Source organism: Pteropus medius, unplaced genomic scaffold, assembly GCF_902729225.1.
Source record: "Pteropus medius unplaced genomic scaffold, Ma_sr-lr_union100, whole genome shotgun sequence".
NCBI classification, from domain to species: Eukaryota; Metazoa; Chordata; class Mammalia; order Chiroptera; family Pteropodidae; genus Pteropus; species Pteropus medius.
The window spans coordinates 6,714,483-6,739,445 of record NW_024349222.1 but is presented as its reverse complement, the minus strand read 5'-3'; the positions used below and the strand labels follow the sequence as shown (position 1 = coordinate 6,739,445).

Sequence of the window (24,963 nt, the reverse complement as noted above, 5' to 3'; positions counted from 1 at the left end):
GATCTTTAACCACAATTCAGGCCACAGACCTCAAAATTCACCCAAAAGAAAGAAGTGTACTTTGATCTAGTTCTAAATGTAAAACCCTACTAGGAACAGGATTCAAAAACACATCACGGCGTATACATCAGGTTTTGTGCAAAGACAGGCCATGTTTCACAAAGGGCTGCAAATGAGTATACCTGAGAGAACAGAACATGTTGAAATTAAGTCCATCACAAATTAAAGATTAGCTCTAGCAATAGTTTTAGAGCTCAAAGGAATAATCACACCTAACAGAAGGCTTAGAGAAGGTATGATAGATTAGGGCAGTTACTAATAGGTATTCCAAGACACATAATTAGAAAACTATATCAACAGAAAATATATATGGAATCTCAAATTTCATTGACACTAGATTGTCGAATTAAGTCTACATAAAGATTGCGTTAATTCGAGCAAATAGTTCAGAGATACCACAGAATATATCTGATCACATTATTCTCTGCTTAAATTCCCTCAGGGGCTCCCTAATGCTTTAAGATTAATTCCAAATGTCTTAGTCCTTTATGCTCAGGACACTGACTACATTTTCTCTATAAACACACACAACTTTCAACAGTTTCCCAAAGCTTCCTGCTCTCACTTCCCTGTCTGTGTCCAAAGACACCAATCAAAAAATTGGGTAGAGGATTTGGGAGCTTTGAATCTCTGTCAAGTAGTTTTCCTTTATACCAATGGCTGCAATAGAGAGTCTGAAATCATGCAAGTTTTCAGAAAATGACAGTTATTGGGAGGATAATCAGACATTTACAAGGAAATACCAGAAGAGATATGTAAGACAAACCTTAGATTTGCCGAATGTTTTCTTATATACACATGAGAAAATCTAAAATACATCAAAATGGGTCATTCCTTTAGGACAGTTATTGTGTTTCTTCTACTAGTAATTCCTGAGAATTATATAGGAAATGTTTAGGAAAAATCTTATAGGGGTGGGAAAAATGAGGGGAGAGGAAGGGAAGAGAGAAAAATCAAACTAAGAATCTTGAGACTAGTGCCTTATACCAATTAAACTAAAATGTACTTAAAATAGTAAGAATCTCTAGTATTAAACATGACTTTTTTCTTTTTAATTGCATACCATTTAACAGAAAGAGAAAACAGTAACTGGTTGTTTCAAACTACAGAGACTTCCCAGCTTCACATCATGTTCAAATTTTAGTGTAACATCATGAAATAAAATTCAAGGCAGGTGATTCTTATAGCCAACTTAAAGATGATTACTAAAAATAAGCAATGTCATAAGTGATCACAGATGACACTGTTACAAGTAATACTAAAAGTACTGAATAGCCACAGAAAAAACAAAAGTATTCTGGTTATAAGATTTGTACTAAGCAACTAATTATAAACCAGGAACTTGACAAATTAGATTTCCTTTTTTGCACATCTTAAATTCAGCCTCTGAAAAACGACACAGGGCAGAATTTATTAAATGCTACCCAAAACAGTTTCATCTATGTATCTCAAATAAGGGTTCAAATAGGCTGCCATAACAGACATCTTCACTTTTTATTGAAGTATTGTAGCTGGCAGATCATATCTGCCCTTTTATTGTTGCTTCTGCTTTTCTGCAGTAAGCGGTTGGTTCGACAAGGGGTCTCATGCCGATAAAGACAAACGGAGTCCACGGTAGAGATATTCTTGAAATGCAATTTGAGAGAGACTACAAATGCCTTCCAAATTCCTAAAGACCTCTGCACATAAAGAATTTAACAAAAAATAAAACATAAGCAGAGCAATGGTATGAATATGGCATCTGGAGGAGGGGGTGGTGGTGGTTAAAGCAAATCTACTACTGCTGTGGTGGTAGATTAGTCATTCCAAGGTCTAAGCAGGAATCTGTCAGTCAAAACGTTCCATATTCCATTTCCAATCCCGTACCTTCACTTAGCCCATTAAAATTTTAGAAAGCAATTACACTAAAGTGGCACACACACAAAAAAATAGATAGGAGTTTTACCTATAACTGGAAGAGTCCATTCCTACCCTCTCTGCCTTAGAAGTGTCAGTAGTGGGTAAGGCAGACTGCCTGACTTTTAACATTAAAAATGAAATGATCCTGTACTTATTTGGTCACATAATCTACCAATATTAAGTAAACATGAATAGGAAGCAGAAGAGAATGCATTATTACTAGTGAAGCTCTGGCTACAAGACAGCATACGGTGAACTAGTGGTCAGAAGTTAATACTTGTACTAGAGCCCTCCAAAGTTAAGGAGTAAAATCGCAGGGCAGAGTCACACAGAGCTAGGTCCAGGAGGTGGCTCTGTCGCTTACCAGGTATATAACTTGGGAATAATTTCCTTAGGTCCTTTGAAGTCTCTATTTCTTTATTTATAATTAGATATAAGATAGTCCTTACCTCACAGGGACCTTACAAGAATTAAATGAAATAATAAAACAATTAGCACAGAGCTGGAAAACCACAGTAATGTTTCAGTAATATAATGATATCATGTATATAAAATTATAACAATGTAGATAATGAATGATAGCCCTTAATATTTATTAAGTGATTTCCATATGCCAGGCACTATTCTGAGTATATTAATTCAGCTGACCCTCACAACAAGTGTATGAATTGAATAGTATTCCCAGTGTTCCCAATTTATGGAAGAAAAAACTCAAATATTACTATTATACTGAGATCAGATAAGAAGACATAGAGAAGGAGATTTGGCACAAAGATGTATGTACTTTAACAGAAAAACAGTTCAAAGATTAAATAAATAAGGCTTTTTCCAAATCCATGGCAGTTATCAATATTAATTCTTATATTATTACATTACAATGCAATCTTTAATTATAATGTGTAATTACAATAGTACAAAGTACTTCAAGTGTTTTGTAAGACAGTGGCAGATGAGTGTGCTAGAAAGCATGAAGCCTAGACAAAACATGAGGAAAAGGCTATCTGTCATACAGTCAACACCCAAAATCTTTAAATGGACTAATACAGAAGGTCAACTCAATTTTATTTCTCCAATTAAACTACCACATATTAAATGTTCCCACTCCCTCATTCTCTCACAGAAATCTGCTAGAGTCTAAAGTGAGAGGCACAATGAGAAACGGGGGATACTTTTTGGGGAGACAGTAGTACAAATGAATAAATGGACTTCATGGAATAACACCTAATTTCAGATTAGAGTTAAATGTATGTTTCTGATGTGGAATAGGCTACAAGTCACCATGCAACCAGTGCCTAATAACAATGTGATTTCACAGTATAAAAAATACTAAGAAGGCTACACTAGTAAGTAGTACTATAAATTTTTCATTTCAGACACCTTCATTAAATATACTACAAGGGTATTAAAAAGACTTAAATAAGGGAAATCTCAATACTTAGTACTCAATACTCAGATGTGGGTGGGGCTTCTTCAACATTGCCAGAGTAGCAGACTGCCTGCATGCCTCCTCCCAGGGTAACAGTACTGCAATTCATTTACAAAGCTCTTGTATGATTAAGCTTTATGCTCCTAGAGGGTTGAAAGTAATTCTTATATGTATGTTGCTCCCCCCCCCCACCGCCCCACCTCCCTACACGCACACATCAAGTAAACACTCAAATTCCTGCTCAGTGAATATATTCCACGGCCTCCTGCTGGGGCTATTTCTGAAGTACCTCTCAGGCAAGATGATTAGAAGGTGTGATGCTTGTCCAAACAATCTGGCTTTTTATACTTCATTGGAAATAATACAAGTTAAACTGGCTTACAGAAAAAATAGATGTACTCATCCAATTCTTTGAAAGCCATTCTCCAGTAATGGCTTAAAGGTTCTTCCGAGATTCTGAAACTTGATCAGATGCAATCTCCAACAAAAGCCACACTATCGAGATACCTGTCACAACTTACCTCCAAAAATAAACAAAATAGAATTTACGTAGTATTTGAACATCTAATGTATCTACGGCACTGTCAACAGATTAAAATGCTGAGTTAGAAAGTTAAATTTAAGGAAGGAGAACACACCACCTGGTACATGTAAACTGGAGCTGTTTAAGAATAACAACCAACTAGTACTGCTTGGTAATGTGTGGAAAAAGACAAACGTTCTCAACAAGCCAATTCTGGTGAGTTCATCTCCTAGGGCTTTCATGTACTTCTTTATCTAAGGTTTGGGAGAGAGAGTGAGAAAAAAAATCTATGAAAGAAAGAGACAGATGATAGACAAAGACATAGGCTGATGGACATTATACAGAAAATCTAAAAGGATAACAGTAGTTATATCTTCATTTAATATAGAAAAGAAAAAGCAGCAGGTAAGTCCTTTATGCGTCTTTCATTTGATCATCTTCAATGCATAGTAACGCCTACCAGAAAGTGACAGAATTTCACTTAAATCTGTGAATTTTTCCATCTTTGAATATATTTCTTATAAACGATATATAGACACTTCCTCATTCAGAATTTAGAAATAAAGCATAAATATTCTGTGAGGTTCTCTGAAGACAAAGATGCCTGCCCTCAGAGAGCAGACTACAAATGAGAAAAAGATAGCTTACAGTGAAAAATAAGTGCTTTTATGGCCAAGTCAAACTTGGTAAATAATAACAGTGATTTAGAGCAGTATAAAGGCAGAGAATGACCCAAAGCAACAGATAAGAATGAGATTCAAAGATAAAGAGCCCAGTTGAACCGAAATAAAATTTTCTATAAGACAATGACAACATCGGAATAGTGAGATGGGGCACACTCTAGAGCCCTTAAATTTGAGGATGAAGCTTTTATGAGTAGGGGAGTGACAACATACAAAAATGTGTATGTCATACGCCTTTTATAAAACGGAGATAATCTTCTCATCATATGCTAGGTGAGGAGAACAGTTAAAATCAGTGTGGCAACAGAAAAGCTAATTTAAATACCATCTACAATAATTTTCCTTTTGTTCTATAACTAGATGAAAAACTGCTTTGGTACAATGTTTATTTAGATATCCAAGTCTTCTTTGACCTACTTATACATATAGTAATAAAAACACAATGATCCTATCTCTGTGTAAACACTAAATACTCCAGAGAAAAATTTCATCTTGGTATCATTTGTAAATATCTTAAATGAGTCTCATAGGTCATCATGGATTTTTACCAAACAAGGCAGATATAGGTCCATGAATTAATGAATAAAATCTTCATAAAATTCATCCCTATAGTTCCTTCTTATAAATTAGTTCCTCACTAAAAATGGATAAATGTAAAGTAAAGGTCTAGGTTTAATCAAATTTTTCTACCAATCATTTATGTAGACAGTTATTACTTCATAAAATAAGTGTATTTTATAGTTTTCAGATATAAGTTTCCTCTAAAAAGTACATGTCACATAAAGGCCTCTTGGCGCCTTTGGATGAGACATTCCTTCATGTGTTAATGCCATTCTTCTTTCTCTGCCCGATAAAACCTATTTTTTTTTAAATCCTATCACCTTTAAAACTATCACAGAAGCCTCTAAACAGTCAGTGACATATCCACTTGCACTGTACTCTTCATTCACTTATCACACATCCAAATAATGATCATATAAGTGCTATCTCCCGTAGTACATAATGACATCAAGGACACCACCACATCTTGTCGTACTTTAGCACTATTCCAACATTTAGCAAAGCTGACTCATATATACTAGGCACTAAAAAATGTTTGCAGAATTAAGAAATTTTTTAATTCCTCACAGATATTCCCTGTCCAAGACTGTATAATCATGATTGTGCAGTCTTAAAAACCAATTAGCAATGAAATGTTTTTTCAGTATTAGATTTGTTATCTTTGCCCTTTTGAGGGAGATGGGAGAAAGGGAAAGGTAAAAAAGAACATGTATGACAGACATAAATCACTTTTAAAGCATGTGATCTTCCCTACAAACTTAAATGCTGGCCATTGGTCTAAATATGGCTCCATATAATGTAATAAGGCCCAAACGAGATGGGACTCTTGAAGATGAAATAATCAGTTCTACTAAACTTTTAGTGAACTTAAAAAAATTATTCGTCAAACTTCCAAATGAAAATTTCTAGCAATCTTTCTCATTTAAACAAAGGATATTTTATTTCCACAAAAGATATTTTATTTCCACAATCACACCTATTATAAATGTAAAACATTCTTCAACACATGCTTACATGGGCATATCTGATTTTATTGCACTTCACTTTATTGTGCTTCGCAGATGTTGCATTTTTTTCCCCCACAAATTGAAGGCAAGACCCTCTTCCAGCAAAATGACTACTACTAATTTTATTGCAATGGTCTGGAACCAAACCCACACCTCCGAGGTGCGCCTGCATCACAAATAAACTACAACAGCCAAGAGTCAGTGTTTTCAGGTCTGACTTGACCCACCTGTCAGGTACCTAGTATGTACGTGTTTATGTGTATGTATATATACATAAGAGCACAAAAACATTAGGAAACCAACTCTTTCAAGGGTAGTCTGTCTGGTAAGCCTCAATCAGTACAAATTATACACTATTAAAAAAAAATAAAAGGGCAGTAACAAGAAATACTTTGGTTTGCCCATGGCATGCATTATATCATAAAAAGAAAAAGGGACAATAAAAATGTTATAAGCCCTCCCCAGAGCCAAAGAAAGTTTTACCTACACATATTTTATGAACCTGACATAAGTTATACAACTATAAAAATTTTATTCAACAGATAATTTTTTTTAAAAACACTGAAATATTACTAAATGTTTTATAACTTCAAACCTACCAAGATACTTTTCTCTCAACATGATTAGACCTTAGAGAATAATCACAGGGAACGCTTTTTTAAATGAACTGATTTGTAGGACTAAAAGTCTCATTCAAAGACAATCCCTCATTCTCCAAATATCTATTAGACACCTGAGCTACATATTCCCCCAAACAGCTTTAACAAAAAGTAATTACTGTATTCCTAAAGGCTTTTGTATGACAGCTCTGAAGATTTTATAAGAGTTTTTAAGGAAAACACCAACAAACTTAACTGGACACAATGAAGAGACCATATCATTCACTGCCATTCACAGAACTACAGAAATTTAAAGAACAGTAGTAAGGAGAGAATAATCACCTTTACCTCTGTTGCAAGACAGTACTCTCCTGCTTCAGATGTGTGGAAGCACCTCACTTTACCTTCAGAATCCATTCCTGCAGTATTTAATTACACTGTCGGGAGCACAGAATTGTCTGGCACTGTGCCCTTTCTCTGGGTCTTGCTGATTGATAGCATCAATAACATTCACTGGCTGTAATTAAACCGCCAAATAGTATCCCCTTTGCCACTTGGTAGATCAATGTTCTTTAATACTCAGAGAACAAAGTACAAAGGTGAGAGGGGTGTTCTTAGCCCTCACCTTCACAGTTCATTTGACTTTGTGCACCAGAAAAGTTTGCAGACAATGCATATTTCACAATTCCCCCAAGACACTGGTTAATTTAGAAAAACTAAGGAAAATCCTGCCAGTTGGTGATGATTACTTAATAACCCATTTTTGCAAATCTGAGCAGAACAGAGACAGTCTAAGCCATTTGGCAATACCATACGCAGCTTTCACGTAGTTTAGGGCAAAATTCAGATTATAAATCAAAAGATTTATAAATTAAGGTGGCATACAGTAAATTTAAAAAATATATAACATGCTATGTGGGGGAATTCTTAAGAAAATAGAGCAAATTCCTACTTATTCAAATCCTGACTATAAAGTTCAAATATCCAGGTACTTCTACGGAGGGGTATGGTTAGAAACCTATAAATACGAGTTAGATTTTAATTGCATTGTAAAAGCGACTTCCATAATCTAAGGATCCACAAGCATCTTGGATCATATCATTCAACTTCCAATCTCTACACTACAAAACAGCCATTTTAAATAAGTGGGCCCCAGAAGAACTATACTGCAAATTCCCCATTCTCAGAATTGAATATTAAATGATGGTTTATGTAATTGCAATGCTAAAAGTATTTAATGACATTCAAATGCTCTACAAATGAAAAAATTGTGTGTGTGTGTGTGTGTATTACTTTTTAGGTAAATCCAGTATTATATTTATTAAAAATACATCTGTTAATCATAAACATTCCAGATCGTTTATGATAGACCCCACAAACGAAAATCTTATTTACATATACATTCGTTTTGAAATAAGCACCCCAGACCTACTCAAATGCAAATCATTAAGGTCCACTAAACAATGGTTCTCAGATCAGACAGACCATCACCTGTTAAGAATTACCTGCAACTGCTGTTAAAATACAATTTCCTTGGCTTCACTCTACTGATAATAGGATACAGTAAGTCTTGCCTGGGGTCCAGAAATCTGCATTTTATCAACTACCCTACCCCACTGTTTCTGATAAATATTAGCTCTGGCAGTCCCTTAGGTAGAGGAATTCAAACGGGTAATCTTCAAATTCTGAGGAGAATTTGGGTTCCCTGGAGAGCTCATAAAAATTACAGATGACAAGCTCTTCTCCTTGCCATCCATTAATGTTGGTTTCTTGGTTTCCAAACGAGTAAGACAATTTCACAGGTATTTTCGAAATGAAGTATGTGTGAATATAAATCACCAACAAATACAGCAATATAAAAGTAAAACAAAGCTCATAAAACCCATTCAAAGGTATAGTCAGACTGGCTGGATGTGGCTCAGATGGATTAGGGAACATACCAGCTTGGCCCATCTCTGCAAGAGGCTGCTGTGCTCCATTCTTTGAGGTTAGAGCTTTCTAGGCATGTGAACAGGATCGTTTGGGTAAAGCAAGCAGGAACTGTTGAATTTCTAAATAGTTATTTAACAAAATCTTTGGAAATGAAAGCTTTTTCTGAATTATCTGTTTCTAGGACCAGGCTCTGCTTTTCCTTGCCCTTCCTGCTACTCACCGGAAGGTCACTACAAGATTCATTAGCAACCCCAGAACCTATGCAGGAAGGATTAAATTTCTCATTCCTGTGGGAGAAGGTAACCTTATACTAATTGACCACAAAACAGATCACATTAGCATGACTTTTTTTTTTTTTCAAAATCCACTGCTCTGTAAGATAACTATAGTAATTTGATAAGGTAACTACAGTAATTTTTTAAATATCCGACAAAATTAAAGCAAAGAACTAAATATTGTGACTACTTCAGAGCAAAAGTAGCTTTTTAATTCCTCCCCAACTAGATTTCTAAAATACAAATTTAATATTAAAAAAAATGAAAAACAATTGAATATTCTTGATCTCTCTCTCTGAAAGTAACAGGTTAGCACAAATATTTCCTACCTCCAGATATCAAGCAAAAATGTTTCACAATAACTGTGTAGCCTGGTACCATCTCCACCATTTTATAAATGAGAAAAGTAGACCAAGAGCACAAGAGCAGAACTCAAATCCAGGACTTGTGACTGAACCCTAACACAACATTCAAAGGAGTTTGTCACAGAAACGGGGGCGGGGAGGCAGACAAGCAGCAGATTTCCTGTATTGTTTTCAAAATATGTATAGCCCTCTCCCATGCCCAGGAAACTTCCTGAAGTAAAAGCTCCACAAGTAATTCTGATGTAGTACTAAAGGCAATGATGGGAAAATCTGGCAGAGGCAGGAGTTAAGAGAAAATGGACCACATGTGCTTTTCTAAAGAGACCACAACAAATGTAGAGAGACAAATACACTTTTCTGTTATTTTTAAACTAGCACCTAGGACTTGCAAGAACCTGACAAAAAAAAAAAAATTCTTAAAGAATGTGAAGTCTCCTATAAAAACAGATTCAGAAAGTTACTATAATAACTCTTTTATTGTCAAATTACCACTGAAATACTTGACTCAATGTTAACTCACCTGTCTGCTAAATATGATCTCCAGATACCAGTTTTATTCTCAAACTGGAGGTCTAGCTGTCTCAGGCGCTCAGCCTAAAAGGCAGCAGAGTTTTTCCACCACGAGGCACAGCCCCCCTTCCTCACACCTAAGAGATCTGATTCAGAAAGTCTCAAGACACTAAAAGCCCTAAATTAAGGTCTCCAAGAGAATGGTTTGTTTATACTGGTATTTACAACCTGGTTCTAAACAAAACACTTGAATATAGAGAATGTGAGACGGAAACAAACAAAAAAAAAACAATAAAAGCTACAAGCATTGGCCAACATGATATTTTATTTCTGGTCCCAGTAGTAGTTAGCTATATTATTTTTTTTTTCAAATAAATTTATTTAAATTAGTTTCAAGTCTACAGTATATTGGTTAGACAGCTATATTGTTCATAAAATGATCCCCCCAACTGCTCCCTCCCTCCTCTGGCCCTCCCCTTAGCCATCATATTAATGCTAACTGCAATCCCTCCCCATAGCTATATCGTTTTTCGAACAAGTCCCTTAACCTGAGCTTCATTTTATTGATGAAAGGGAGTATTTGCCTACAAGAGACCACTGTTTTTTCATGAATCCAGACAAGGATAAGAGTCCTATAAAAATATTACAAAGGCAAATAGAGCAAAGAATTATGGAACACTTCTTCATAAGTTAGTGCACCTATTTTATTTACTTTACCTCTCAGCCAGCTTGGTAGAACAGACTGAAGCCACCAAACTGACCTAGTACTACTTCTCCTGAGTCATAAATGAAAGACAAGCCCTACCCTACTCCTAAATAGTAGTAGAAAAGTTAAGCAGACAGGTGCTAACAGAGCCCTGCAGAAATGCCTCTGCTGATGCACTTTTATCAAACAGAAAGGGGGGAAGCATGCTTGGGTAATAAAGTGATCTATAAACTCCCTCCTAAGAAAAGATGAATTCTGTCAACTGCTGAGACTGTCTCCCACCACCATCCTCCATGGCTCAGAAGCAGGGATGGACAGGAAATAAGCTAGGACACTGCCTCCGGAAATCTTCCTCTGTACCATTCTCTCTGTGCAGGCTCAGCCTCTGCTCTAACCACCGTGGAAAAATACAGAAAAGCTGTCCAGAGAATGCTCAGTTACTGTCCTCTGGGAATTTTCAAATGTCTAATTCCCACTTTAGTGGGAGCTTGAAAGGAACAAGAATAACACAACAGGCTTGAATTTGAAATGACCAAGTTATGGACCCCGTGAGGCCACCCAACCACACTCTCTAGACCACCCTAGATGAGTAACAACCTCTGGGGCTTTTTGTGTTTAAAAATATATATATCAAAGCTGACGATGGAGCAGTCTAAAACTCATGATGCGGGCATTATATGAATAACACATTACTCAAAAACAACCTGTTATTCCTCATTTCAAATAAAAACTATATAAAATGAACTTATAATAGACGTAAGAATTTTATTTAAATGCATTGAATAGTTTCTGATACTCAGATGTAGCAATATACTGTTAAAACTTAGCACATAGCTCTAAAAAAACTCCAGGCCATGAGTTAAAAATGAAGGTACAAAAGCATGCACTCAGTCTGTATTTTTAAAAGGGCAAAGAAATGGCTAACTCAGTTTCCATTTTTGCCTCCACTCCCGGCATATACCTTTTAAACTTTTCTGTCCCTCCACAAACAGTGATCTGACCAGCTAAATAACAACTGAGGCAAATTTTTCAAAAGGTGTCAGTTAATTTGAGGTCTGTCCTTCAGACTATTACTTCCCAATTTTCCACATCTGGTCAAGGTGAAGTTAAGTAATGTCCTATATACAAGTTCTGAAATGAAGGGTACTATATAAATGTGTAAAGCCACATTTCTGTAAGTATCTGCACTTTATACCTTCACAGAAAATAACATCAGCTACACAGCCAAAGGGACACTAGGGTGACTTGAGATGCTCAGAGAGATCTGGGGTTCAAGTACAAAGCATACTTTCTCCTTCTAATAAATACTCAAGTCCAATCCCATCCTTGCTCTGCTCAGAACTCTGACGGTTCTCTCTCACCTACAATATAAAAGCACAACTCCCTGGCATGGCACATCTACTGCTTATGATCCCTAACTGCTCTTAGGCTCATTTCTGCATTCGTCCCCAACCCTGGCTTTCTGCTTTAGCTAATTCTATGTGGTTTCCTTAACCACACCGTTAAAAAAAAAACACATAGGAAACTAGAGATAGGAGAACTTTTTATAGTGTTAACATCTATGCCAAACTAAAAACAAACATTAGTGCTTTCACACTTCCCTACAAAGCATGAACTCTCAGCATTACTGCTACTATAAGACCCATTTATCTCAAACACTCCAGAATGGTGCTGCTGATATTTTAGCAGAGCACCTACCAGGTGGCAAGCTCATGGCCTAGCTTCACGTTCATTCCGCTTCCATGCTCTTTCCTTCTCCATAGTGGGGAGCTGATTTAAGCAGCATCTATAGAATAGTTCCTAATAATCAGGATTTTTACTTAAAAAAAAAAAAAAACTTACGACGATAAATAAAAACCAGCTCCACCCCCAATAATTCTGTACCAAAAAGAATGTTGAGCTAGAGAAGTGTTTCCCAGCACACATTTTACTGCAGCTGCTAAATTTCAAAAGAGAGAAACAGTTGAAATTATCTCCTCAGGATAGGGTGCTGCATCTAAGACTAACTAACTTATCCTACATAATAAGCTAAGTTCACTAAAAAACAGTTAAACCTTTTCTTAATATGCAATTTGGCAAAGCATGAAAAGTCCTAAAACAAATATTCTCAGTGATGAATAAATTAATTCATTTCATAGACATAAATGGAAATTTAAACAGTTAAAAGACTGAGATCTTGTCCAAGATCACAGGGCCAGTTAAATTACTTCAGCAATGGCAGGGAGGGTAAGATTTCAGAAATGTAGTTCTATATTTCTCCTTCCTATATTAAAGATAAAGTCCATGCTAAACAGATAAAAAGTCTGCAAAGATAACATTTACTAAGTGAGAAAATGACAGGCTAGTTAGGAAAATGCATAAATTTAACAAAAAAATTAAAAACAATACTGTAGCTTCAAATACAGGTTTATTAGCTTTACTTAATTATGCTAACAACTTTAAGGAATAGATATTACTATTTGTAATTAATATTCCAAGCTTCTTTTGACAGAATTTTCCTTATGTGCTTAAATAGTGCCTTAATTATTTTAATAAGAAATTTCATGTTGATGTATATCATTAATTTTTTTTTGCAAATGAGGGATCATTTTATGAACAATATAGATGTCTAACCAATATATTGTATACTTGAAACTAACTTAAATAAATTTAAAATAATATATCATTAATTTTTAATTAAATTGGGGTAACACTGGTTAACATTATATAATTTTCAGGTGTACAAGATTATTAATTTGACATCTGTGTACTATACTGTGTGTTCACCACCCCAACTAGTTTCCTTCAGTTACCCTGTATTTGACTCCCTTTACCCACCTTGCCCTCCCACCACTCTTTCCCCTCTGGTAACCACCATACTATTGTCTGTATTTATGAGTTTATTTTTGTTCACTTTAAGTTTGTTTGTTACTTTTTGCTTTATATTCCACATAAGAGTGAAATCACATAGTTTTTATCCCTTTCTGTCTGACTTAGTTCACTTAGCATAATATTCTCAAGAGCATCAATTAATTTTTAAGCAAAGGTAAAATTTAGCCTAGTCTATGTCTGAATGATTAAGAAAAAGATATATTTAATCATATCCAAATTTAGGCATCTTTTCTATGCTGGTAGTACTTTCAGACATGATATTTTTTCTTTTTGGAGGTAGGGAAGAGATGGATTCCTAGAGGCAGTATACCTATCAATAATAATAATAATTTCTATTCCTTGAGATAATACCTCCTACCTTCCAGATAAAATAAGCCCATTTTCAAGAATAATTAAACTTCTTAGGCCTGTTGTACAAGAAGGAGAAGTTGGCAGAGATGCCTGAGTCAAAGCATCCATTTCACTGTGTGATATTCACCTATTCACAGTACTTGATGGGGAAAAAAGTCTTTAAGTATTTTTGGAAATGAATGATTTTATTCTGCTAATCATGAATTTAAATCTGATACCATTAACCTATGCAAAAGGTCAAAAGTACTGGCTTTAAGCCATAAATGTTTGATGAGTACTTAGATTTTTATCAATACTGTACTTAACACCCTCTGAAACCAAAATGAGTAGAGAAACAATATGAAGACTGAACATAGTAGTCACAACCACTGACGCCCTGAATAGTCTACAAAACGAAGGGTTCCTACTGAGAACAGAGGGCTCTGAGCAGAACCCTCTCCACTTCCCCTTCCCAGCACACAATTTTTGACATTGATATGAGATTCTTCCCCCTGGATAACTGATTTGTACATGTACTACCTTTTAACTACCCTTGCTAATATCAGAAGTTAAAAACATTGTAATATTCACATTTCATTTACCATCTCAACATTAGAGACAACATGGGCAGGCTTTACCCATCCTGACTACTTCCCATGCAATTCAGAGATGGTGTGATGTCACCAGCAAGGTAAGCTGCTAAGAGATCTCCCCAGCCAGGGAAAAAAGTGACCTTTACAATAATCACCTTGAGACTTTAACTTATGAAGGTCACTACCTAAAATACTTTTCTAAACTAGGCAAACACAGTATGTTTTCCTAATTTCTAAGCCATGCTTTATAAAAATTAAAGACTATATGAACTACTTTTTACTCCAAATGCTAAACTATTGTTCAGCATGCTCAAGAGAAAGCATGGCTAATGTTCCAATTAAAAGAATTATCCACAAGAGGATTATAAACGGGAAAGGCTGAACTTTGCATGCAAAAATATCAAATATTTAGAAAATCCATCTATTCAAGAGAGTACATTTTGGTGGCTTCTAAGTTCTAGGTCTTATAACTTGCTGTCACAAATTGCCTGGGAAGCATTTAAAATAATAATAACAACAACAACAACAACAACAATAATAAAAACAGATTCCTCCATCTCACCTTTGAATACTGATCTAATAGGTCTGAAGTGAGTTCCAGAATCTGTACTATTAACTCACTCTCCTTGTGATTCTGATGCGACCAAGTTTGGGAACAACTGCTTTAGGATCTCACAGTGCCTGAGGGACTTTGCTTCACTCATTGCAGAAATACTGAATATTTGTCATTTATTTAACACACCATCTATCTATTGCACAAAAACCTACTGGGCTAATGCTATTAGGAAACCCCAAGAGAAACTGCTAAATAAACTACCTTTCACAGCACTTGATTTACTGTTTCAATACTCCGATAACTAGGAATTTTACCAAATGCATACTAAATGCTAGGTGGCTTAGAATACTTAACAGAAACCTGAACTCAAAGAGTATACAAACACCTGTGTACCTGTATATAATACATATATTAATAAATCTACTGCAGCTTTCTAAAAGAAAGCATAGTGTCATGGCAAAGGTTTTCGTGTGGGTATCAGGAGACACAAATTTGAGCCACAGCTCTATCTTTACCTGCCTGGTATTAGCTAACCTATATGACCGGTCTCAACTCTTTCACTGGGGGCAGCGAGTAGTGCATAAGTCCAAATTATACATGGATGCCTTCAATCTCCAAACTTCTGTGGTTTCTCATTGTAAAGAGAACATCCTGCAAAGAACAGAGAACCCAACTCAAGCTGGAACAACCCAGTAAGGCAGCAGTTGAAGAAGAGACTTCAGATGGGCTCCAAAAGATGGGATGGCCACTAATAAACTGAAATGAGTGGGAAAAGAGAAGCCAAGAACCTGGAGCCACATGAGTATATGTGCAGGGGCTGCTAATAAGATCAACTTGTAAGTGAAGAGCCAGTCTTACTACCATGGAGAACATTAATAAGTTAGTAACATTAACTTTGGGTCACTCCAAAGTTAAGTCAAATGACATGGTGAAAGAATAGAGAAAGATGAGAAAATTTATAGTGAGAAATAACATAAGGAAAGCAAGTGTTTTTTTTAAGATTATCTTCAAACCTTTCTCCAAGATGGACTGAAAGAAGGAAAATAGACTGATTTATAGAACAGTATTCCAGGGAACAAAAAGACTTAAATGCAGCTTGCAAAAGGTACTTAATTCAGTAAACGCTGGCGGGGGGCGTGGAGGAACTAGCTCAAGATATATAAGAACACAAAACACATCTAATTGAAAATAGGAAAAAAATACAGAAAGAACAAACAGACAAAAAACTGTACTATGTAGTTTTGGAAAATGATCTGTTTTGCCTCTCAGAGAAATTTGGGCCAAACTGAGAATACCAGCTGCTGATATTTTTATAGCAATTGAATGGGGGCAGGGAAAGAAGTAGCCTGCTGTTTATCCACTGCCATCCCCTCAACCATGATTTCAGAAAATCAGAAGTAGCAGATGTCACAGTGTAAAAGTCGCAAGGCATTACTGTCCTTTCTTCCATGTATTCTGCCCAGGCAGCTGGGCCCTGAAGAGAAGGCTGAGCAATAAACAGTGAGGAAGCAGCTGTCATCAAATAGTCTCCTTGTAGGCCATAGAAATTTATTCTGTGCCAACTTGTTTCACCTGCGTTTCTACTTTCTTGTGGACCTTATGTCAAAAGAACTGACTTATAGCAAAAGAACTAACTCATGAGAATAAAATAAAGGTGGTTATTTCTAGAACAGAGAAAAGGGTATGTCCTAGAATGAGCCATCCCAACCACCTATTCCAATTTCTTCTTAACAGCAAGCCAGGATTTTAAAATTATATAAATTAGCAGCAATCCAGGAAATCACTTTAAGTTGGGGAGGCCCATAAAAATCTGCAGTAGGATAGAGAACACACAAAACAATCTGAAGGTAACTGGATAATGAATGTCTTTTTTTTTAATAAGAACACTTAGTTATTAATTAATAGTACTATTAAAAGGTTAACCTATGAAACAAAAAGTATGCAGAGAGAGATTGGGGGGAAAATGACATGAATAATAGAGGCCTTTGTTCATCCTTCTTGTGACCAAATCAAAGTTGTGACAGAAACATGGAGCAAACAGCAAGCAAAGTCACCTAGGACCTAGATGAACAGAAGCACTACAACTAGAGAGAGAAATAAATCACCCTGCAACAGTAGAAGGTAGCAGGGGGTGAAGATGTGAGGCTGCCAAGTTCCAAGTGGCTGAGTGGGACAGAGGCTACAGCAGCGGCAGCTGCAGACACCTCTTAAAGGGGTCCTGTCCACAAGTAGACTTTTGCGGTGACGGACCTGCTCGCTCTGAACACCAGAGCCCAGTCAGCTGCTCGGGGGACACCAGGGACTTACAGGGGACACTGAATTGTTGGAGTGAGGGCCAGAGGCAAGGCTCTCTCCCGGGCAGAAGTGCCGGCAGTATCCATTGTTCTTCTACTGAGCCCTCCCCACTCCCTGCATGCAGACTCAGCACCACCATAGCTGAGACATCATCAAACTGGGTAACAGAGGTCACTCTGCCCAGAGTATTCCCTGAAACTCTGTCTCCCCCAACTCGCAGCCACACCCAAGCCAGTTGTGTCCTCAGGAATCCAGTGCGCCTTGCTGAGCAGAGACTCATACTGGTGACAGCTGGCCTCAGCTTCTGGTGTGGCCTTTTGAGGCAACTATAAGCACAGCATCTATGGATTGCTTGCTGAATCTTAACAGGTGGCCCCGGAGGGGCTAAAGTTGGCCTGCAGCTGAACCTCTCTCAAGACTATGCCACTGGGCACCTACTACACAAATAAGACCACACTAATAAGACCAGGAGACTTAGGAGATTTGCTTAGTACACGGAAACAGACACAGAAACACGGCCAAAATAGGGAAACAAAGCAGCAGAAACCATATGAGAACAGAAGAGAGATCCAGAAATAATAAAGTCAAGCGATCTAACAGATGCAGAGTTCAAAACACTAGTTATAAAGATGCTCAACTAAGGGGAAGAGTAGATGAACTCAGTGAGATCTTTAACAAAGTGATAAAAAAAAAATGAAAATTATAAAAGGGAACCAGTTAGAAATGAAGAACACATTATCCAAGATAAAGAGTATATTAGAAAGAATCAACAGAATGGATAAAGAAGAGGATCGAACCACTGATATAGAGGACACTCAAGCAGAATGGTAAGAAAAAAGCCAAGACTACAATAATAATTTACGGAGCCTATGGGACAAAATTAAATGTAAAAATATCCATCTTATAGGGGTATTAAAAGGAAAACAAGAAGTTGAAGAGTTATTTGAAAAAATGATGGAAAACTTCCCTAACCTGGTGAAGAAATAGACATACAACCCTAGGAAGCTCAGTCTAGCCAAAAAATGAACCCAAAGAGGCCCACACCAAGACACATTATAATTAAAATGCCAAAGGTTAAATACAAAGAGAGAATCTTAAAAGCAGCAAGAGAAAAAGCAGTTAGTTACCTACAAGGGAGCACCCATAAGATTGGCAGCTGATTTCTCAAAAGACACTATGCAGGACAGAAGGGCCTGGCACAAAATACTCGACATGATAAAAACCTAGGATCTACAACCAAGCATACTTTACCCAGCAAAGCCATCATTTAGAGTCGAAGGACAGATAAAGAGTTTCCCAGACAAAAATAAGCTAAAGGAATTTATCGACACCAAGCCAGTATTACAGGAAATGTTGGAGGGACTTCTTTAAGAAGAAAAAACATGTATCAAAAACATGAATAAAGAATGATAATAACTACTACATTCCTATCCACAAGTACTTCAAAGAATTAAGATCTCCAACATAAAGATAAGGTGGCTGAATGGTTAAGAAAACAAGACCCCTAGATATGCTACCTATAAGAGACTCACTTCATATTAAAAGACACACATAGACTAAAAGGAAGGGGATGGAAAAGATATTGCCTTGATAGACCTAGAGGATGTTGGACTGAATGAAATAAGTCAGGTAGAGAAAGACAAATATCACATGATTTTACGTACATGTGGAATCTAAAGAACAAAATCAACAACAATAACAACAAAAAAAATGGAAATAAACTCATAGATACAGAGAATATTTTGAGGTCTACTAGATGGGAGGGGGTTGCAGGGATGGTGAAAAAGGGCAAAGGGATCAAGAAGTACATGGATAGTTACAAAATAGACAGGGAGATATAAAGTGGAGATATAAAGCATAGCAGAAGGAAAATAATTAACAATGTTGTAATAAATATGTAAGGAGAAGAAGGGTACTAGATTTAGTGGGGTGATCAGTATGCCAGCTATAATTTTAAAAAACTCACTGAATTGTACAGTGTAAATACAAACAACTAATTGTCTATTATATTTTAATAAAGCTGGGGGAAAAAAGTATGCAGAGAAGTATAAACAATTAGAAAAAATCATTCCAGACTGAAAAACCATGTCAAAGCAAACTTAGACTGTATGATAAATCTTATTTTTTTCCTCAAACTTTGATAGCATAGTAACCAATTCATTTTCTGACTAAAGGCTGAACCTTTTCATAGGACATTTTCTCCATCAAGAACATCTAGAATTCTTGGACATCTTATATCCAAGTATATTTGGAGGCCACCGCATACAGTTTCCTTTAGATAAGATAGAGCTGGGAGGCATCTTTCCTATACACCAATAAATATAAAGAATGAGATGTCAAAACTACTCAGGGCTAACGGATTACCTGAACTGACAATTCTGAGAAGCAACTTTTAAGCACAAAGATGACACTGCATTTCCAGATACCTAAAAAAATGAGCAGCAACCTTCTAGACAAATTTCTAAGCAAGATGGATGCCACAGTCAGCCTTAACTAACTTCCCCTCACCACTTCAGGCTATAGTCTGAGCTGACTTCTTAAATCAAGGGTGGAAACTAGGTTCCAATTTGAGTCAACTGATTGAGGTTGCCTGGAATACTATTTTGAAAAATATTTGGGAGCCATATCTAAACTCAGTGAGAGAGTGCCATGATTGATTGGCAATATCTGTACAGGACAGGAGAGCGAAAACTGATGGCAGGTGTACTAATAGTTTGCAAGACGCAACATCCCTTTTATTTTCTAAAGGAAAAAAAAACTTAAACTGCAAACTGAATTAACTTCTTATCTAGATAGAATCTACGAAAGAACTTTAAAAATTCACTAAAGCAGAAAAACATCCACAAAATTATTTACAATTTGTCTTGAAAAGAAAAATATAACAGGAAAAATAATCTGTGTGACATGTAAGCTCTTGTAGTCAGTCTCCTCTTAAGCTGAATCTACTGGAAGTCAAACTATCAAACCACAGCCCAAGGACTATATCCATCGCGCGCGCGCGTGCGTGCGTGCGTGCGTGCGTGCGTGTGTGTGTGTTTTTAATGACCCAGGAGATAAGAATCGTTTTCACATTTTTAAGTGATTGGGACAAAATAAAGACTATTTTGTGACACACAAACATTACATGAAATTCAGGTTTCACTGTCAACAAAGTTTTATAGAATCACAGCCACATCTATTAGTTCACATAGTGGCGATGGCTATTTTCAAGCTAAAAGAGCAGAGTTGAGAAGTTGTGATAGAGACTGTATGGCCTGTAAAACCTAACACATTTACTACCCAGCCCTTTCCCTAGAACAAGTGTGCCAATGCCTGTGCTAGGACTGGTCTAAGGTTTCCTCAAATTATACGGCAAGCAATTCACTATAAAGGAGATTTAATTCAGTAGGCTTCATAAAGTACTTATCTTAGAAAGTTGCTACTGTCCCTTAGCTAATACAAGAATGATTACATAAGGTATCCTTGAAGGAAGTTTCACACATCATGTAACAAAACAATTCCGCTATGTCTCCCACAAAATGAATTAAGGAAAAAACTGCACAACAGACCATAATTTACAATGTTCTGCAAGTAGATGTAAAAAAAAAAAAAAAAAATTAACATACTTTTATTGTTTTGGTTTGAAGTCTCAATCCATTCAGGGTGTTGATAGCTTTCTCTGCATCCTTTGGGTCAATGTAGTTCACAAAGCCATATCCCAAGCTCTGCCCTAATGAAAGGGAAGGGGAAAAAGGCATATATGCATTAGTTCGACACTGCTGACAACAGAGATTCTCTTTCATTTTGGCATATGGTCTTGTCATTAAACGTATTTTCTCAACAGTAAAAAGAAGTCTACATTAATTCTTCTAGGTATATACATGTGGTCTTTTTCATCTCCCATCTACTATATTTGCAAGTTTAAACATCAGTTAGAACTCAGCAAGCTGTGCCGTTTAAAAAAACCACACATTCCAAAAGAGTTCCAACATACAGGTCTTGCCTGAGCCATTGAGCCCAGCAGCAAGCCAACAGTCAGCTTCAGAAACAGTGGGTGCAGATCTCCACCGAGCTGCTGAGTGGGCTTCATGGACACAAATTTTTCAGCTTCAGTTTCCTTATCAATAAAATGGGAAAGCAGTAAGCATCAATCAAGAACCTGTCCGTGTTCTGTTTGCTGCACCCTGACAAATGTACAGCCTTTACCAAGTACAATTATTTCAGAGTCTAGAATGATGAAGAATCACGTATATGTATGTGTGTGAGTGTGAGTGTGTGTGTGTGTGTGTGTTAGTGTGCGTATATATAGGTGTTTTCATATATATGTATTGTACATTTATTTTAGAGAGTTTCTTTAAATAAACTGAATCCAATTTTCTTAAAGGGGTCTGTCTGATGACATAGATGAGGAATACAGAGAAATGTGTACACACAGATTTACACTAAGGATACCCAAGTTAATGAGAACATCAGAGAAAGGAAGGAAAAAAGCATAAACAAAAGTAACAAAACAGGAAATTTTTGGAGTAAGAGTTGCTTCAAAATAAGACTCTTGTTGTTGCTTCTTCTTATCATATGAGCCCTCTCACCCCTGGCTCAATGTCCCAACTCTCAAAAAGTAGGAAGTAACAAGAGGCTAGAATCAATGAAATCCACATATAAGTAGAACCAATCCTAAAGGTCTCAATTTTTTTAACTAAGGGCAAGTTTCTCAGTTTGAAAAGATGAGAAACACTATAGAGTAGGTGCAAAAATGGACATAAAAATGGTTTAGCTTACTGAAAGTCAAACCAAACTAACTAAGGACTTTCTGGAAGATGCCCAGTAAAGATTCAAATGCTTTTTATAAAATACCACTTTTGTATCAATTTCAAAGCGAAGTGAGGGATTTTTTTCTTTTAAGGAGCACCTTAGGTCCAAGTGGTTATGAATACAGGTATTTACAACAGACACTCCGGTTACTCTAATGTGGTTCCTTATAACTATACAAAATTAAAAAGAGAGAAGGGGCTAAATACAGTACCTAATAATCATGAAAACTTGTATTTTGGAGACCACGATCATTATTTGTGATAATCATTGCTAACGTACGCCCTCTTATCAAATTGTACTTTTTCCTGTTTTTAAAAAAGATGAGGGTGAGCTAAAATTAACTCAGTTCATTATTTTTTCTCGCACAACTCATATTTTGTTTTACTTATGGTTCTATCTTTTAAGAGTTACAGGTGAAACCATTGTATTTTTAAGCATTCAGCTTTTTACTAATTTGACAAACATTTATCACATCTCTATTGCATGCGCAGTGCCCTCTTATGAAATGTGCTGCAATTCTATTATTATTGAATAGGGTTCAAATTGGCTGAACATAAAAATATCTGCTCAAGGAAGTAATTTATGATGAAAAGAATATAGACTTTGGAGAAAGACACATAGAAGTTGCAATCTTGGCTGTGCCATTTGCCCACTGTGTGACTTTGAAGAAGGTACTTAACCTCTGAGTCATAACTTCCTTAATTTCTAAAATCAAGATAATAATTCCTAGCAAATGAGGTTGCTGTGACAGTGATTAGCACATTTGCTACTGATGGAAGTAGATCATTCTGGTCAAAAAATAAAGTTAGGAAAAATAATGTATATCTACTGTATGTTAAGGAGTATAAGTATAGTCATTTAAAATTAAATCAGGAAGATGCTACAAATATAATGGGGAAAGGAAAGGCAAGCCAAACATTGTGTAGTTTTGTCAAACTGCTATTCCATAACAAAAATAAATCAAATTATCAATTTAACAGCATTGAGACTCCATTTCTCCTATCTACTGGCACTATCCTACACTTGGATTTCAGCAGCTTCTAACCACAGTATTTTCTCAACTTTGGTTGTACACTGAAATCATCTACAAAGTTAAAAACAAACAAACAAACAAAAAAACCTGACACCTAAGACCCATTCCCAAAACTTTTTATTTTATTGGTCTATTACGAAGCACTATACTAGGTTTTTTAAATCCTAAAATGCAGGCAACATTGAGAATCACAGTTTTAATAGTGAGAGATAATCCAGGACTACAAATGAGGCTTCTGGGAGCCCTGAGAAGGACCAAGTGCTGATGCTCTGGGCATGTGAAGTGACTCTGCAGGGAAGACAGCCTTTTACCGATGCATTTTTAAAATATAAGTGGGCGTATTTCTTCTAAAATCTTCAAGTCATCCATCACCTTAGAGAAACAGTTTATTAGCTCTCTGAGGTCACTCTTGAACACGGCAGTGCCTGCTGGAGTTGGTCACTGGGTAAAGCGAAAGCCTGTCCTGCCAGTTTCTGCTTAGTTCTCTCCCATGCTGGCCTCTGAGCTCTTATTTCCAACACACTGTCAGCACTCAAAAGCTTGCTAAATGAGTAAATGAGAAGCATAATGGTATTATGTACTTAACCAAAGGTATTATCAACATCAGATGGCCCATGCATTTAGTGGACCTTTGACCTGATCCCCTCAAGCAGTCATGGCTAGCTATAATAAAGATGAGTTAGCCAAATTTCTATTACTATTATCCTAAGCAAAATAATATGAAAGGGTATCTCTGCTAAAAGGCTGCATTCCCAAATCCACTGTCATAGATGCATTAAAATGCTGGCACTGGAACACAAAGGAGTTAGGAACCTCATAGCTTTTCATTTTAAAGTGAATTAGTCAAGTCAGCAAATATTTATTGGGTGCTTAAAATAAATAAAAATATAGATGATAGCAAGATAGGCAAGACTCTCCCCATTCTCACTAAATTTAAATTTTAGTTTAAATTTAGCCTCACATGAATCATGTGAGATACTTATATTCTTCTCCTGCAAGGGAGAAATATATGTGAAGGTAGGCAAGGTCAATCAGCTTCTTCAAACAAAAAAACGAGGCAGGAAATAGTGGTCAGAACTTGAGTCCATGATTCTCAAATGTCATTCTCCACTCAATTCAAACTAGGTTATATCTGAACCCAGGACATCGTCAATATGCCTGAAGTATAATGTCAACAGGTATTTTCTAACAGTGTTGTTTTAAGACAGTTGCCCACTGTCTCAAATTCTTGTACTTCTTGGGCAAATATCATATTCACTATATTTGAAAGGCTATGCTGTTATTCATTCCATGACAAAGTAAATTGCATCTTATATAGTGCCTATTTCAAGTTATTATAAGTGAGTGCAGATTTTTAAAAAATAAACAGTGGCAAGTCAAACATCAATAAAAAATATGTAGCCTGGATCCACTTTTCCCCCATTCCTGTATTCACCAGCTAGTAACAGTCATAAATCACCAGGGAAGGCTTGGAAATCAAGCCTCATTTACCCATATCATCCAAATCTATTTTTCAAATCGTTCTGAATTTAGAATGTGCATATTGACCAAGAATCATTTCTTTAAAAAAAAATGTATAAAGCTCTACATTTAAATTCCAAATATAACCATTATGGAAATCAACATGATTAAAAAGAAAATTCTGAAAATGGCAAAGCTAAGGCGCGCGCGCACGCACACACACACACACACTTTAAAACAAATAAATTCTGTCTTTAGAAGCTAAAAAATCCTTCTGGTAACTGAATATCAAGAATAAGGCCAACACTACTTGTCTCCACAAACTACCTATAGTCACCATTAGGGATTATGGAACCATTAATCCAAGCCTTGGTCTTAACAGCCAAGGTAGAGATTCATAACTTCGCTATAGAGCAAGCTATCCAAATGTGCAGCCTAAGCCCTTCATGCAGGTACTGAAAATTCCAGGTGGATACTGGCCTTCAGC

At 36.3% G+C, this 24,963-nt stretch overlaps 1 protein-coding gene across 15 annotated transcripts in view; it reads right to left on the bottom strand.

The window, feature by feature from the left end:
• The window catches only part of ELAVL2 (ELAV like RNA binding protein 2), a 128,082-nt gene that overhangs the window by 19,581 nt on the left and 83,538 nt on the right, over positions 1–24,963 (bottom strand). For all 15 annotated transcript variants that reach the window (XM_039880694.1, XM_039880702.1, XM_039880690.1 and 12 more), the window contains one exon: positions 20,797–20,900. In XM_039880694.1, the coding sequence (XP_039736628.1) occupies positions 20,797–20,900 (104 nt within the window). The remainder of the gene's footprint in view (positions 1–20,796; positions 20,901–24,963) is intronic.